This window comes from Metarhizium brunneum, chromosome 1, assembly GCF_013426205.1.
Source record: "Metarhizium brunneum chromosome 1, complete sequence".
In the NCBI taxonomy this organism is placed as follows: domain Eukaryota; kingdom Fungi; phylum Ascomycota; class Sordariomycetes; order Hypocreales; family Clavicipitaceae; genus Metarhizium; species Metarhizium brunneum.
The window spans coordinates 6,195,173-6,207,800 of record NC_089422.1 but is presented as its reverse complement, the minus strand read 5'-3'; the positions used below and the strand labels follow the sequence as shown (position 1 = coordinate 6,207,800).

General features: G+C 54.3%; 4 protein-coding genes across 4 annotated transcripts; 2 read left to right on the top strand and 2 right to left on the bottom strand.

Moving 5' to 3' along the window:
* Nucleotides 1–1,143: 1,143 nt before the first annotated feature.
* On the bottom strand, nucleotides 1,144–4,981 carry G6M90_00g018760 (uncharacterized protein; the record flags this gene model as incomplete). Its single annotated transcript, XM_014693178.1, has 4 exons — nucleotides 1,144–1,746; nucleotides 1,811–4,656; nucleotides 4,793–4,904; nucleotides 4,976–4,981. 4 exons carry the CDS (start codon nucleotides 4,979–4,981, stop codon nucleotides 1,144–1,146), a joined length of 3,567 nt encoding a protein of 1,188 aa, XP_014548664.1.
* Nucleotides 4,982–5,919: 938 nt separating this feature from the next.
* On the top strand, nucleotides 5,920–8,225 carry rix1 (Pre-rRNA-processing protein rix1; the record flags this gene model as incomplete). The annotated part of the gene is made up of 2 exons (XM_014693179.1): nucleotides 5,920–6,261; nucleotides 6,324–8,225. 2 exons carry the CDS (start codon nucleotides 5,920–5,922, stop codon nucleotides 8,223–8,225), a joined length of 2,244 nt encoding a protein of 747 aa, XP_014548665.1.
* Nucleotides 8,226–8,545: 320 nt separating this feature from the next.
* Nucleotides 8,546–9,397, bottom strand: G6M90_00g018740 (uncharacterized protein; the record flags this gene model as incomplete). The annotated part of the gene is made up of 1 exon (XM_014693180.1): nucleotides 8,546–9,397. The coding sequence occupies one exon, from the start codon at nucleotides 9,395–9,397 to the stop codon at nucleotides 8,546–8,548; it is 852 nt and encodes a 283-aa protein (XP_014548666.1).
* Nucleotides 9,398–10,208: 811 nt separating this feature from the next.
* Nucleotides 10,209–11,369, top strand: xynD_1 (Xylanase/beta-glucanase; the record flags this gene model as incomplete). The annotated part of the gene is made up of 1 exon (XM_014693181.1): nucleotides 10,209–11,369. One exon carries the CDS (start codon nucleotides 10,209–10,211, stop codon nucleotides 11,367–11,369), a length of 1,161 nt encoding a protein of 386 aa, XP_014548667.1.
* Nucleotides 11,370–12,628: the final 1,259 nt, after the last annotated feature.

The window sequence follows — 12,628 nt, the reverse complement described above, 5'->3', positions numbered from 1 at the left end:
GAGAGCAAAAGGCCATGTACGAATGCCACCCGTACGGCCGATCTTGTCCCAGACACACTGCTTCTACCTGTGAAAATCAAGTGTCTCTGAGCAGCAGTCTCGAGCAAAACCACTCCCCCTTCCCGGGGAATGTTAACAACCACAGTTCCAGGAGTTGCCAATGTACCAAGGCTTGCAGTTGGCTCAGACCAGTGGGACAATGGGCTCGAGCCATGCCTTGTCAATTCTCAAAAGGTACATCTTCCACGACTTGCAAAACCATGGGGGCAAGTGTATGGTTTGGTCGAGTACGGAGTAGACACGTACTGTACATGGAACACAGTGCCAAAAAAACAGTGTGTGAAGAGGGCCAAGGCAGAGAAACGCATGGAATGATTCTACGAGCAATTGACTACTCTGCAGTCTACAGCTTAGGAGAAAGTCTTTTTTTCGACTATGAAAGCTAACATGGTGGCAGACAAAGAATGCTTCATTGAACTATACATCTTGATGTATCGTAGTGTACTGTAATCTTCTGTAAGAAGCACTGCATTGTATTGGTGTACAATGCAAGTGCTGGTGTCCCATCGAGACCGTAGTGGTCAAAACACGTGGCCGGGTAAATTGTTTTTCGTTGTCGTTATTGTACTGCACTCGTGTACAGCCTGTGGTAGACCATGTTTGCCCACCAAGAAGTCAAGTCTGCATGAACGAATATACTATGATCTAGTATTAGAATGTAAAGCCAGGCGCGATAACCAGGTACCTGATCTGGCTAGATACCGACTCTTTGCGTCCCATTGTCCTGAAGTAGGTACATAAGTATGTACGGAGGAGCACTACCTACTAGCCAGGTCCCCTGTAAACTTCAAGCCCAGCTTCAGCGAATCATGTTACGCGTCATCGCTGTTTTGGGTAAAATGCGTTTTGCAAGGCACCACACGTGCAGTATCCACACGTTAAAAGTAACTACCAGTGCCACTCATCCTTTACAGTACGTCATGCTATGCCGACCAACCTTGATTCAGCTTTTGTCATGCATTAGTTGTATCGCTGCTACGTCCCAGCCTCCCGCCATATGCTTCGCCCTCTTGATGCATGATTTTACTGCTTATACATGGCCATGGCTCTCAGACGCAGCACCCAAACTTGTCGGGCTCGTCCTTAAAGTATGTAGCCACCATTACCCAGACAGCGCCATTCTCGCACACCCATGGCCTCTTCCAGCTCCACGCACCACCATAGAACTTCTTTAGCTTTCTCTGGCTGTCCACTCTCCTCGTGTGCCCGCGCTAGGGCAAACCACGCATCAGAATTGTCCCACCCAGTGCCCAGGCGGGTCAGCCCGGAGAGAAGAGTAAACGCACGCTCTCTGGCAGCAAGTCGATCTGATAGTGGTAGATGCGTGGCTTTGTACGGTGCGGGCAGCTGGTCCGGCTCGTTCCTAGCAGCAGTGTCATCCATCTTCAAGGGTGGGACACGGTCGGTGATGGGAGGCCCCAGTCCAAGAGGCGATGAAGGTAGAGTATCCGCAAATCTCTCATGATACCCTTGACTGGGTGACTGCAATGATCCCCTCTCATTCTGATACAACCCGTCTAGGGATGGCATAGTCGAAGGAGGAAGCACCTTTTCGCTGAAAGTGTCCAAGAGAATGTTACATAACCCAACAGTAGCCGTAGGGTGGTCAGGTGAGTGCGTGAGGGCTACTTCGAAATCCGATTTGGCTTCGTATGGAAGACCCCTTGCGACGCCCAAGAGGCCGAGCTGGACCCTTTGTTAGTATGCTTGCTGTACATGAGACGCGAGAGTAGTTAGCAAAAATACGTACCTCGGACCAAATGTCACCCCAAAGGTCATCAATGCTCCTCCTCTCAGCCCAGCCAGAAGCGCCTATTGTTGCACCTGTGCTGGAGGGGTCTCTTGCAGCCTCAGACTCAATGCCGGTCAGTAGCTTCTGAGCCTCCAGAACTGCAGCCTTGCCATCGTCCAGCATACCAGCACGACGGTAGAAGCCAGCGATTGTGAGCCAGATCTTGATCAGGAGAGAAATCTTTTGAGCCTTTTCCTTCTCCTTTGGAAACTGCACAAGCGGTAGTACATTAGGTGAGGCATGAGTAACGTCGATTGTCAGTTCCGTAACGTCGGATGACTTAGATGTAGCTGTCATGATGGAGTGCATAGATGAGATAGGCTTGACTCGGCTGGAGGACGTTGGCCGAGCAGCGGACATCTTATTCAAATTGAAAAAGTCGGGCGAGTCACCCTCTGCAGTTGGAGTAAAGAAAGTCTCCCCATCAACCACGGTGGGCTGGTGTGTGACTGCAATGGCCGTCACAGGTCTAGTCCGACTGCCACTTCTGTCTCTCTTCTTCAGACTATTCCTTTGCCGCGAGTCGCTTCGACGTCCAGGGCCGGTGCTGCCACGTCGTGAGCCATTGACTGTGTCCTTCTCGTCAGTTATCTGGATTGCCGGCGCTGCTATTTGAGAGCTGTGGGATGTTGCAGGTCGTGAGGTAGCCACCTCTGACTTCTCGCTCACGGTACTGATGCTCTGCTGCCTTGCTGGCGATCTCGGTCTGTCCACCTTTGTTCCAAAAATGCTCCCGCGAATGCTTCGAATGGTGCCCGACGTTTTTGGCGGTAATGAAGGGGCAGGCAAGGCAGCAGTTGGTGCGGCCGAGAGCGTACCAAACAGGCGAGAAAAGAGTGAGAGAAGTTCGTAGCTGGCGTTGACAGCCGCGTCCGGTCCCTCAACTACTTCAACAAGAGCCAGTTGTGTCATCTTCACCTCCAAAATGCTCTCCTTCTCCGAATCGTCCATGTCGTCAACCAGACCCCGAACAGGACCTTCCAAAGTTCTGTGAGCATCGAGGTCTTTGAGATGGTCGCTGCGGCAATTTGCATCAGGCTTTCCAAAGAGGATAGTAGAGTCTTTGAATTGGTCCAATGCGCCTTCACAAGCTCTGGCAGCCATGGCGTAGTCCTGTCTGGCACTCAACAACAGAGCCAACAAATGCCACACAGGAATGAGAGTTCTCTCCTGCCAGTATGGCCCATGGTAAAGACTATAGCTTTCCTCATGGCCCTTGTTGCAGAGCAGAGCGGAGCGCACGAGTTCAATGGCAGCCGTAAGCTCGCGTCTCTCAGCGAGCAGAAGAGCAAGACTGAAGAAGCTCCTAATGTCTTTGGAACGACCAAACTCTGCGGCCAAGGACTTACGAAGACAGCGTATAGCTTTGGACTGGATCTCTGTTATCGAGGCTGCTTCATGGGTAATTCTGGACCAGTGAGCGTGAGACAACCCAATCGCCTGCCAAGCCAAGGCAATAATACTTGGCGAAACATGTGCCCTCCACTCGTTTCTTGGTTCATTGTCATCAGTAGGCGGGACACCATTTTCGGCAGATTTTGTGTGTGACAGCTTGGACAACTGGTCTTCAAGTTCGGCCCCAAGCTGGCGGGCCTTCTCTCCTGCTCTTCGGTGGCCGTAACGACACAGAGCCATGACAGCCTGCGCCATAGTTTCTAGCACGATGCCATCATCATCCAAGCTCACTTCTTCATGTCCTGTCTTTTCCACTCGGGCCTTGCCCTTCTTCACAATCTCCAGATATGAGTCAAACGCTTTGAAGGCCAGGTCGAATTCCGCCAAGGCCAGATGGACACTAAACAAAGATCGCAAGATTGAGGTCGAATGGTACGTTCGGGTTGCGGCACTGTATAACGTCTCGAGAACATTACGACTCAATGCGGCTCGGCCACCTGCACCTAGGTCTTGTTCTCGCCAACCCCGGCCGCAAAGAATGGCCCAATTCATCATCACTCGCTTCACAAAGTCTTCAACTTCTTCCCGGTCCTCGTCGGCTCTTGGAAATGTCGTCTCTGTCAGGATAAGCGCTCGATAGGCAGCTTCTGTCTGCTTGATCTCCAGTCGAAGTTGGGCTCGGGCAGGTAGATCAGCTGAGATGGTGTCAACATGACCTCCTGTGTATGGCAGGTCGGTTTCTAAAATGCGAGACAGTGCTTCATAATATTCGGCCCATATCCTTCGCCGGGGAACAGAGCCTTTGAAACCAAACCCGCCAGTGATTGGAGCTCCCATAACATCCCAGTACCTCGCCCAGGCTCGGAAGCTTGCGAGGGAGTTTGGGTCGTCTAGATTCAGCTCTTCGTTCTCTACGGCCTGGCTAGAAAGCATGCAATATTCTGTCAAGAACAATTCTGACCAGTACCGCAACTGCTTCCTCACGCCATGGCCACACCAAACTCCGTTCAAAGATGGCGTCCCGGCCCTTAGGGCTGAGAGAGCTTCTTGCCTCTGGTCGTTCCGCATCAAGCAATTAGCTTTCAGATAGGATGACTTGAGGGCACACAGGTTGGTCCATTCAGAAACCGTATCCATTCGTTCCTGCGAGATGCCTTCCGCTTCAAGGCTACCAGGGAGGTTTGCCATGGTGTCGTTGTATTCTCCAACCACCCAGTGCAGCCAGCCCATGCAGACTTTGGCCTGAAATCGATCTTCATGATGATGATGTTCCTCGTTAACGGCGGCAGCTAGTTTGGGAAACCGGCTTGAAACGTCGAGGTCTTGGGCAGTTTGGGCGGCAGAGGGTCGAGCGCCGGCTGCTGTTACTTGAGAGATGGCGCATTCGGTCTCGGCCGCCAATGTGAGGCCTAAAAAGTAGGGCCAAGGTGGCAGGTCAGCTGCTGCACTGCAAGATTTCCAATCGAAGGCCAGGTGGGCTGGGAGAGGTTGGAAGGGTGGAACGTGGTGTTCAAGACATTGACATTGATGGTGATTATGACGTACATTGCCTCTCGGGAGCGTGCTTGCGAACCTTGCGTACCAGCTCCGGCACGGCATCCCAATTTCCCTCGCACCGAGCGCTGTTGAGCTGCTCAATGTAGTTTGCTGCCTTGGGCTAGATGGAAGCATCAATTGACGTTAGCCGTGTTTCATCGTCAGGGCGGCCCAGTGTGTCGAAATGCTCACATTCATATTGCGATGCGGTCAGGGGCTCGGTGACTATCAAAGGGACAACCCCAAAAGGCATCGCAAAGGGTAGAGGAATTCGGGGAAAGGGGCCGTCGAGGAACAGGGCGAGGGACCGCGTTCGCTTGAGGCGTGCAGGAAACGAACGGCCTACGACAGAGCAGGAACAAAGACAAAGAGGCCCGTCGCAGGGGAGGATGGATATGCGCGATGGGAAGTGGACAGCGTAAAGGCGGGATGGCAAAGTGTGGAGGCGGCGTCACAAGCAAAGACGCCTGGCGCGACCTGGCGCATCCGGTAGGAAAGGCCGTAGGCAGGGACGACCCTGCGGCATGATCCCGCTCTTGCCTCAGCGCAGGAGCCCGGACAAGGTAAAGACAGCGTCTTTAGGTGCTGTATGCCGGGGACCAGCAGCCGACCCGGTACCCGTCGACCCTGAACATGGCAACTTCTTTGGTTGCCTCGGACTTGCTCGTGGAAGCTGCGCGTGCGTCTGGCTGGGAAGTTCCAGGCCAATCAGAACGCCATGTGGATCCCCACGAACAAGGCTCCTTCCCACCGGAGCTGGTGGCATGGCCAACTCAACAACGCCAGGGAACGGGGCCCGGCGAAAAAAAGTTCGAGCAGCCGTCCCAACGAGAGGCTGGCGATTGACAAGCTGACAGTCGCCGTTCACAACGCCAATTGACCGACTTACCTATTCTTCGCCATAGTGAGAATCCCTAGCTTGCCATACTTCAATAGGTTTGGTTTGCGATCTCACCCTTGTCCCCAGGCCTGGAGCGTTGGACCCTCCTGACTCTGCGGCTCGTTACTTGCAGATCAAGAACACCACTCATGTCATCTCATCTCGTTTTATGCCAACAGACCGTACTGCCGCCCATATTTCAACACGTGAAAGCCGCCACCTGGCGATTAGCCATCAGCATCGTCGACTCTCAGCCATGGCTCCGTCACCTCCCGCGGATCTCCAGGTGCTCTGCAGAAAACTTACATCCATACCACAAGCCCAACTCCCACATGCCCTCCCTCTGCTCACAAGACACATCGTTCGCTGCAAAGACACGCTGGCTGCTCCACAGGAGCAGAAATTTAAAGACGACGGCTCTCAAAGCGCGCAGCTTGTTCACAAGTTGAGAACCAGCATCACGACCCTGTTGAAAGGACGGGATCGCGAGGCTCGATTTGCTGCCATTGGCCTCGTCAAGGCCATTATTGATGTAGGAGGATGGGAAATGCTCCGAGTTTCTGAACCCTGGGTTGCCGGGTTGTTGTCTATTGTTCAGGTAACTCATCCCATCGGAAACACCACCTGTTTATTATGCCTGGCGACTAACTTTATTTACAGAAAGGTGACTCGTTCCCAGCAAAGGACTTGGCTGTTGCAACATTAGCACGCATCTATATACTAGTTCAGCCATATCAAACTCTAGTTCGGGAAATTGCAACCCGCACAATTCCGACCTTCATTACGGCATGTCTGCAACTCATCAAGCCCCGAAGTACGGGTCAAGACCCATCTGCTCCTCTCAGCGTTGTTGAGACAATTTGCGATGCTTTCTCAACCCTCATTCCTATATACGCTACCACTTTCCGGCCATTCAGCTCCCAAATACGCTCAGCCGTCAGAGGTTACTTGGCGCCAACGCTTTCGGATGACTTGCTTATCCCCCTGTCCTTGCAGCGAGCAGCCCGAAAAGTCGTCATCTCACTTCACTGTGTGGCAGCCAAATCAGGTGGGAGTGAAGAATGGGCTAAGATCGTTGATAGCCTGCTTCGAGAGTTACATGCTACCGCAGATCAAGTTCTCCGGGCTGTTGATGAATCCTGGGAGGGCACCTCAGGATACAACCGAAAACGTGTTAACCCCGAGGGCGAATCAAGCGGAGGCAGCAATTCAGGAGATCAATTGCCGCCTTGGTCTGGGTTGAGCTCAGGAGCGGAGCGTCTAGTAGGCATTTTTGCGTATCTCTCTGATTGTCTACGCTATCCTACCAAGGCCCCCGTTGTTATACCCGTCGGTGCTCTCCTAGATGCAATTTCAAGAGTCTGTCTTATCGCAAGACAGTCACCCAAATGTCAAACTTGGGACCAGGCCGTGGAGACAAATGCAGCCATCGGCCGAGAGGAGAAGGCAGAACTTTGGGCCGCCATTCCAGACATTCACATGTCGGCCCTAGCATTGATTTCCGTCATGTTGCAAAGGTTCCGTCAAGGGATGATTCCTCTTATTCCCGAAGTGCTGGACCATCTGGTCCGGGTCTTCAAGTCTGGAATATCCAACCCAGCAGTACGAATGACGGGCTACAGGCTCTTGAATAACGTCCTACCTCTTGCGGGACCGACAATGTCGAGAGCAACGGTGAGTGTTCTGGAGCCTCTTATCGCTGCTTGCTGTCGCGATTTGCAGGAAGATGCTGGATTCCTCAAAGCCATCCCCAAAGCAGCCACTGCTTCAAAAAACGACTCTAAAAAGAGCGGTCTTGCCAATGCAGATCTGTTTCTGCAGCCACAAGCCTCTTCCGTTGAGACGTCAGTACACCTGGACGCCGCCCACAAGGGTGCTGCTGATGACTTGCTCGCCGCTTTCTTGTCAAGCCTGCCCCAGCATCACTTGAAACCCACGCTCCGTGGTCTCCTCGACAAGACAGCAATCCTCACACAAAACCGCGATGCCATGCTATCGAGTGTTCTCAACCCGTACAAGGACCAGCGCGGCCGCATGTACCCCAGCATCTTGCCGCATTTATCACAACAGTACCCACAAGATCAAGGCGTCGAGATTCTGCGCAGCAACCTTCGCACATCAAGCGTTCCAGGAAGCATCGACCTTGTAGCATCAGTCACCGAGGTTGAGCAAGAGAAGCAGCAAGACGAGGAAGAAGAACAAATGGGCGGCGGCGACGAGCCAATCGACAAAGAGGCGCGTGCGACCGAGTCTCTCCAGGACATGGTCAAGCCTGCGGTACCAAAGGTCGATCTTCCCATCCAGAGCAACCCATTTGAAGTCAAGGCCACAGCATCCAATGCATTCAATGTAGCCACAGTTACAAGACATGATTCAGTCACCAAGCGCAAACACGAAGATGCAGACACCGCACCGTCGAAACGGCAGGAAGTAAACAAGTCTGCTCCTGCAAATTTGTCAGAACCAGTTCCTGCTGCTGAAGACGACGACGATAGTGACAGTGATGTAAGCGTCCACTTAAATATGGAACTAGATGACGATGAAGAGGAGGAAGATGAATAAAAACAATTCACACAGCAACCATTGGCGTACGGGGAAGGGGGGTGAAATGTTTGCATATAGAAGTGGCCAGGCCACGATTTGGATTCCCAAGGATATCAAAAAAGTTTATGTCAAGTATTCATAGAAAAGGGCCAAGCTCATCGTCCCCGAGTGACGAGCAGGACTAAAATCCAATTCTCTATACCCCAATTGAAAATAAGTCAAATGTGCCCGACAGTCCGCTCGTGTACTTAGATAAGGCATAGAAATAACCCAAAACGCCCGCCAAGAGATCGCCAAACGCCTTCGAACCCTTTACAACAGCAGGACGCACCGGGTAATCAATCTCGTAACCAGGCCCGCCTCTTCTCCTCTTTCCTTGCTCTCCTCTTCTCCTTGAACGCCTTCAACTCCGACTTACTGATACGCTTATTGGCCCTCTCTGCCTTCAAGCTACGCCCATCGTCGGCATTCGCAGCCGCATCTACGTCGAAGAAGGCATTCATCTGCCGCCGAGACTTGGCCTCGTCCGTGTGGCGCCCCGGCCCCATGTCTTCATGCTGGAATTGGCCTGTGAAGCGGTTGAAGGCTGCGGCGGAGGTGTATCCGTCGTCGAGGCTCGGGACTTCAAGCGGGCGAGAGGGCTCGTCTGCCTGGTTGTACTTTTGGGCGTACCATGCGTTGGGGTCGTAGTCGCCGTGGATGGCGGGGTTGTAGCCGCTCACGGGGGGCAGTTCCCCTGGCGGTTGGGGAGCTGCGGCTTGAGACGTGGCCGCACGGTCATTCGCGGAGGAGGAGGAGGAGACGATGCGCGGGTTGTCCCACTGCGTCTTGCCGGTGAAGCGGTTGTGGAAGAACCATGCCTGGGTGTTGGGGTCCCATTGGCAGTCCCAACCGTCGTCGTCGCCTGAAGGGGGTGGTTCCTGGGGGAGTGGCGGACCGTCATGGCCTGGCTCTTCTGTGGCGTGGCTCGTAGAGCTTTCGTCTATTTCGCCTTCTTCTTCTTCTTCTTCTTCTTCTTCTTCTTCTTCTTCGTCGGGGGAGTTGGCGTCCTCTACGTTTGGGTCGGGATTGGCTGGCGCGGCGACCTGGGAGACGGGTTCCACGACGTCCTGCGCGCTGGCCGGGCGGGCTGGCGATTTGGACCTAGTCTCTTCCGCGGCTGCGCGCTCTGGCGACGACGGAGCACTCATGGCTATGGGGCGAGGGAAGGACAGTCTATCCGGCCTGGGAATCTGTCTTCTACAATGGTGAGCATCCCGGAGAGCGAGCGTTTGTCATGATACGTTTATGGACCTGAGACTTAGCAAATCGGTTTCGGGATGTCTAGCAAAATGTTGGGGTCGCGGATTGACCGTGAGTGGTGGGTTCTTCCCCAGGTAATGATGCGCAGTTTATTTGCGATCTGTAAATCAGGCGGGTATAATGTCAATGGTGGTGTGAGGTTACGAGTCGCAAATTGGAGACGAGGTGCCTAGCTTAGCTGAACAGGCCTTGCCGGCTGCGGAAAAATTTGGGTCCGGTCAGACGTCATTCCCTCCTGGTGCTACGGATTCGAGACGAGATGCGTCATTTCATTAATTGAAGGCAAAATAACACATGGCGTCAATTCAGTCTGTACAAAGTACAGGAATCACCATCTCATGGAAAACCACGGCATCTAGTGGTGTAAGCATGGTTGATCTCAATGAAGCACACGGAGGCGCCGCTGCGGGCAGGCCGCGTCGGATTCTCAGCTCTATTCGCGGTTGCGCTTTTCTGGCATCAAGATCAATGGGATGAGTTCTTGACTGGAGGGGGAAATGCCCCGGCGACTCCATTCATCAAGCAGGCCATCAGCTGCGCCCGCCAACGACGTGAAGCCCAGTGGCTTTCAATGCGAAGGAGAGTGTGACCCGTGCGTCCTCTGTGCTTGTGTAACAATAACAAAAAGCAAACCTCCCGCTGCCATCCACGTCAACTGCTCCGGGGGTCTGAGAGCGAGCATCAAGATTACAAGTCACAATGCGCCGCCCTGCAGCCCTGCTCAGCACATGCCTCTCTGTCTTCACCCTCATCCACGCCGTCGAAGTGGTCTCCGACTCCTCGTGCGACTGCTTCCTCACCAACGGCACTCAAGCAACCTACTTTACAAACCACCTCTTCTTCGACTTCCGCAGCCTCAAGGACCACGCATCCGTCCCAAGCGTCATCAGCGACCCCGAAGATACGCCCAACGCGCCACCCACAAGCGACTACTTCAAATCGGAAGCCTGGACAAAGACGTGGGCACTGCAAACATGGGCCAATTCCAAGCGCAACGGCAACGGCTTCTCGGGCGACGCGACGGTCCTCATGGTCAACTCGCCCAATAACGTGTTCATTGAGCCAAATAAAGACGCGTCAGCTTCGTCGGCAACCTACCTAACCATGCGGACGGCGCGGCTGTCCAACTTCCAAACTGCAGCCGAGTTCCAGACCCAGAACTCCGACTACCACTACCTCTCGCTGCGTATGCTCGCCAGAACAGTCGGCCCGCCGGGGGCAGTGTCCGCCGTCTTCACATACCGCGATGCCAGTAAGCTCGCGGATATCCAGGAGGCCGACATGGAGATTGTAACGCGCGGGCCCGGGAACAAAGTGCAGTACACCAACCAGCCGGGGTACACAGACAACGGCGACGGCATCAAGGCCAACGCGACGAGGAATGCCACGCTGCCCCGTGGGTTGCAGTGGTCGGACTGGGCGGTATACCGACTGGACTGGACGCCGACGAGGAGCGTCTGGTACGTCGACGGCGAGGAGGTTGCCAACATCGCGTACCAGGTGCCCCGGGATCCGGCGGCCATCAACCTCAACGCGTGGGGGGACGGGGGCAGCTGGAGCGGGAATATGAGTGTTGGCGCGGAATCCAACCTGCAGCTTCAGTGGATTGAGATGGTGTACAACACGACCGAGGACAGTCAGCGTTCACGACGGAAGCGCCGCGGGGCTGCGGCGCAGCTGCTGACGAGAGGCGGCAAGGCCACGCTCTGCGGTGCGGTGTGTAGCATCGACGAGGGCTCCCAGGCCGGAGCCGTCGCCAAGCTCTGGGGCGTGAAGAGCTCATCTGCTAGGACGGCGGCGTCGTCGTGCTCTCTCCTGGCAGTGGCTTGGTTTTGCCTGGCGTTGGGTGTTTTTGCATGATGCCGCAGGAGACATGTACTATTTGAAAACGAGATGGTAGGCACGCAGGTGTGAAACCGCATTCACAGAGTCACTCGGTGTTGTCGTTGTAAAGCTCCATCAAGTCCCATGTATAAATTGTGCTGCAACCCGTTTCGGCAACATGTGTATATCGCAGACCGCTTTGTATCTCCCCCATCCTATTCCAACGTACCGGTGAATTGGCCAGTGGAGAGGCGCACCAGACGGGGAAAAAAAAGAAGAAGCAAAGGACAGAAGCCAAATGACTCCCTTCCTGCAGGTGTGAATAGCTTCCCTGACTCGGCGCCCAGAAGCACAAGGTAACACGACATGACCATCCTTTCCCGGCCCTCTGGGCCTCAAGGGGGTTGCGCCGTGTAACTCTGCTCTCAAGTCCTCGGTTTCCAATCGAGCACCCCCGTCGCTTGGCAATTCGAGCCCACGGCCTCGCCTTTCCAGCCCGCCAGCCTCCAAGATCGACCGCACCTGCAGCAGGGTAACACCGAGTGTCTCGACAGGTCGGATGGGCCGCCGTCTGTGAAACCGGGAGAATTAAGCATACACGCACGGCCAATGAGTTTGTGCGACTCCCCACGCACAAAAAATGCTACCCCGGGTGTGACAACGCCTCACGTTTAATTGCTTTTTTGGTAAACGCCGACTACGGCCCATCAAACTGCTTCAATTTTTGCCAACAAACTCGCCTTCGCCTCGCCCGTCCCCAAACAAAGCCCGAGCGAAGCAGAGATGACGGGGCCTCGAACGCCCCGAATCCACCCACTACCCTATACTCTCCCCACAAACTCCCACTCGACACCCTTGCCCGTCCCGTCACGAGTGGCGCCCACACCGCGGCCAGAAACTAAAGACCCGCTTTCCCCAGCTCCTCCGTCGCCGTTTGTTCCCCCCGAAACCCACCCCTTCAAATCGTCGTCCGTCAGCCCAGTTGTCCTCGTGATCTGAGAAATTTCCCTTAGCCTACACGGACCTGAGACATGCCACACCTATGCTCTCCACATCATCCGCACATCGACTAGATAGGAAACAACAAAACAAGACAGCAACTGAGGGAGGAGGAGGAGGAGGGGGAGGAAAAATAACCGCTTGTGCAAAAACAACAATTAATGTACAAAGGATGGACGGCGAAATGACCGACCGCGTGAAAGCGCTCCTCCAATGACATGATAATAAACCTGACCCAATAGTATATCCATGACCCGACAAGCGCACTCGCTCTACGTACGCTCAACAACATCAGA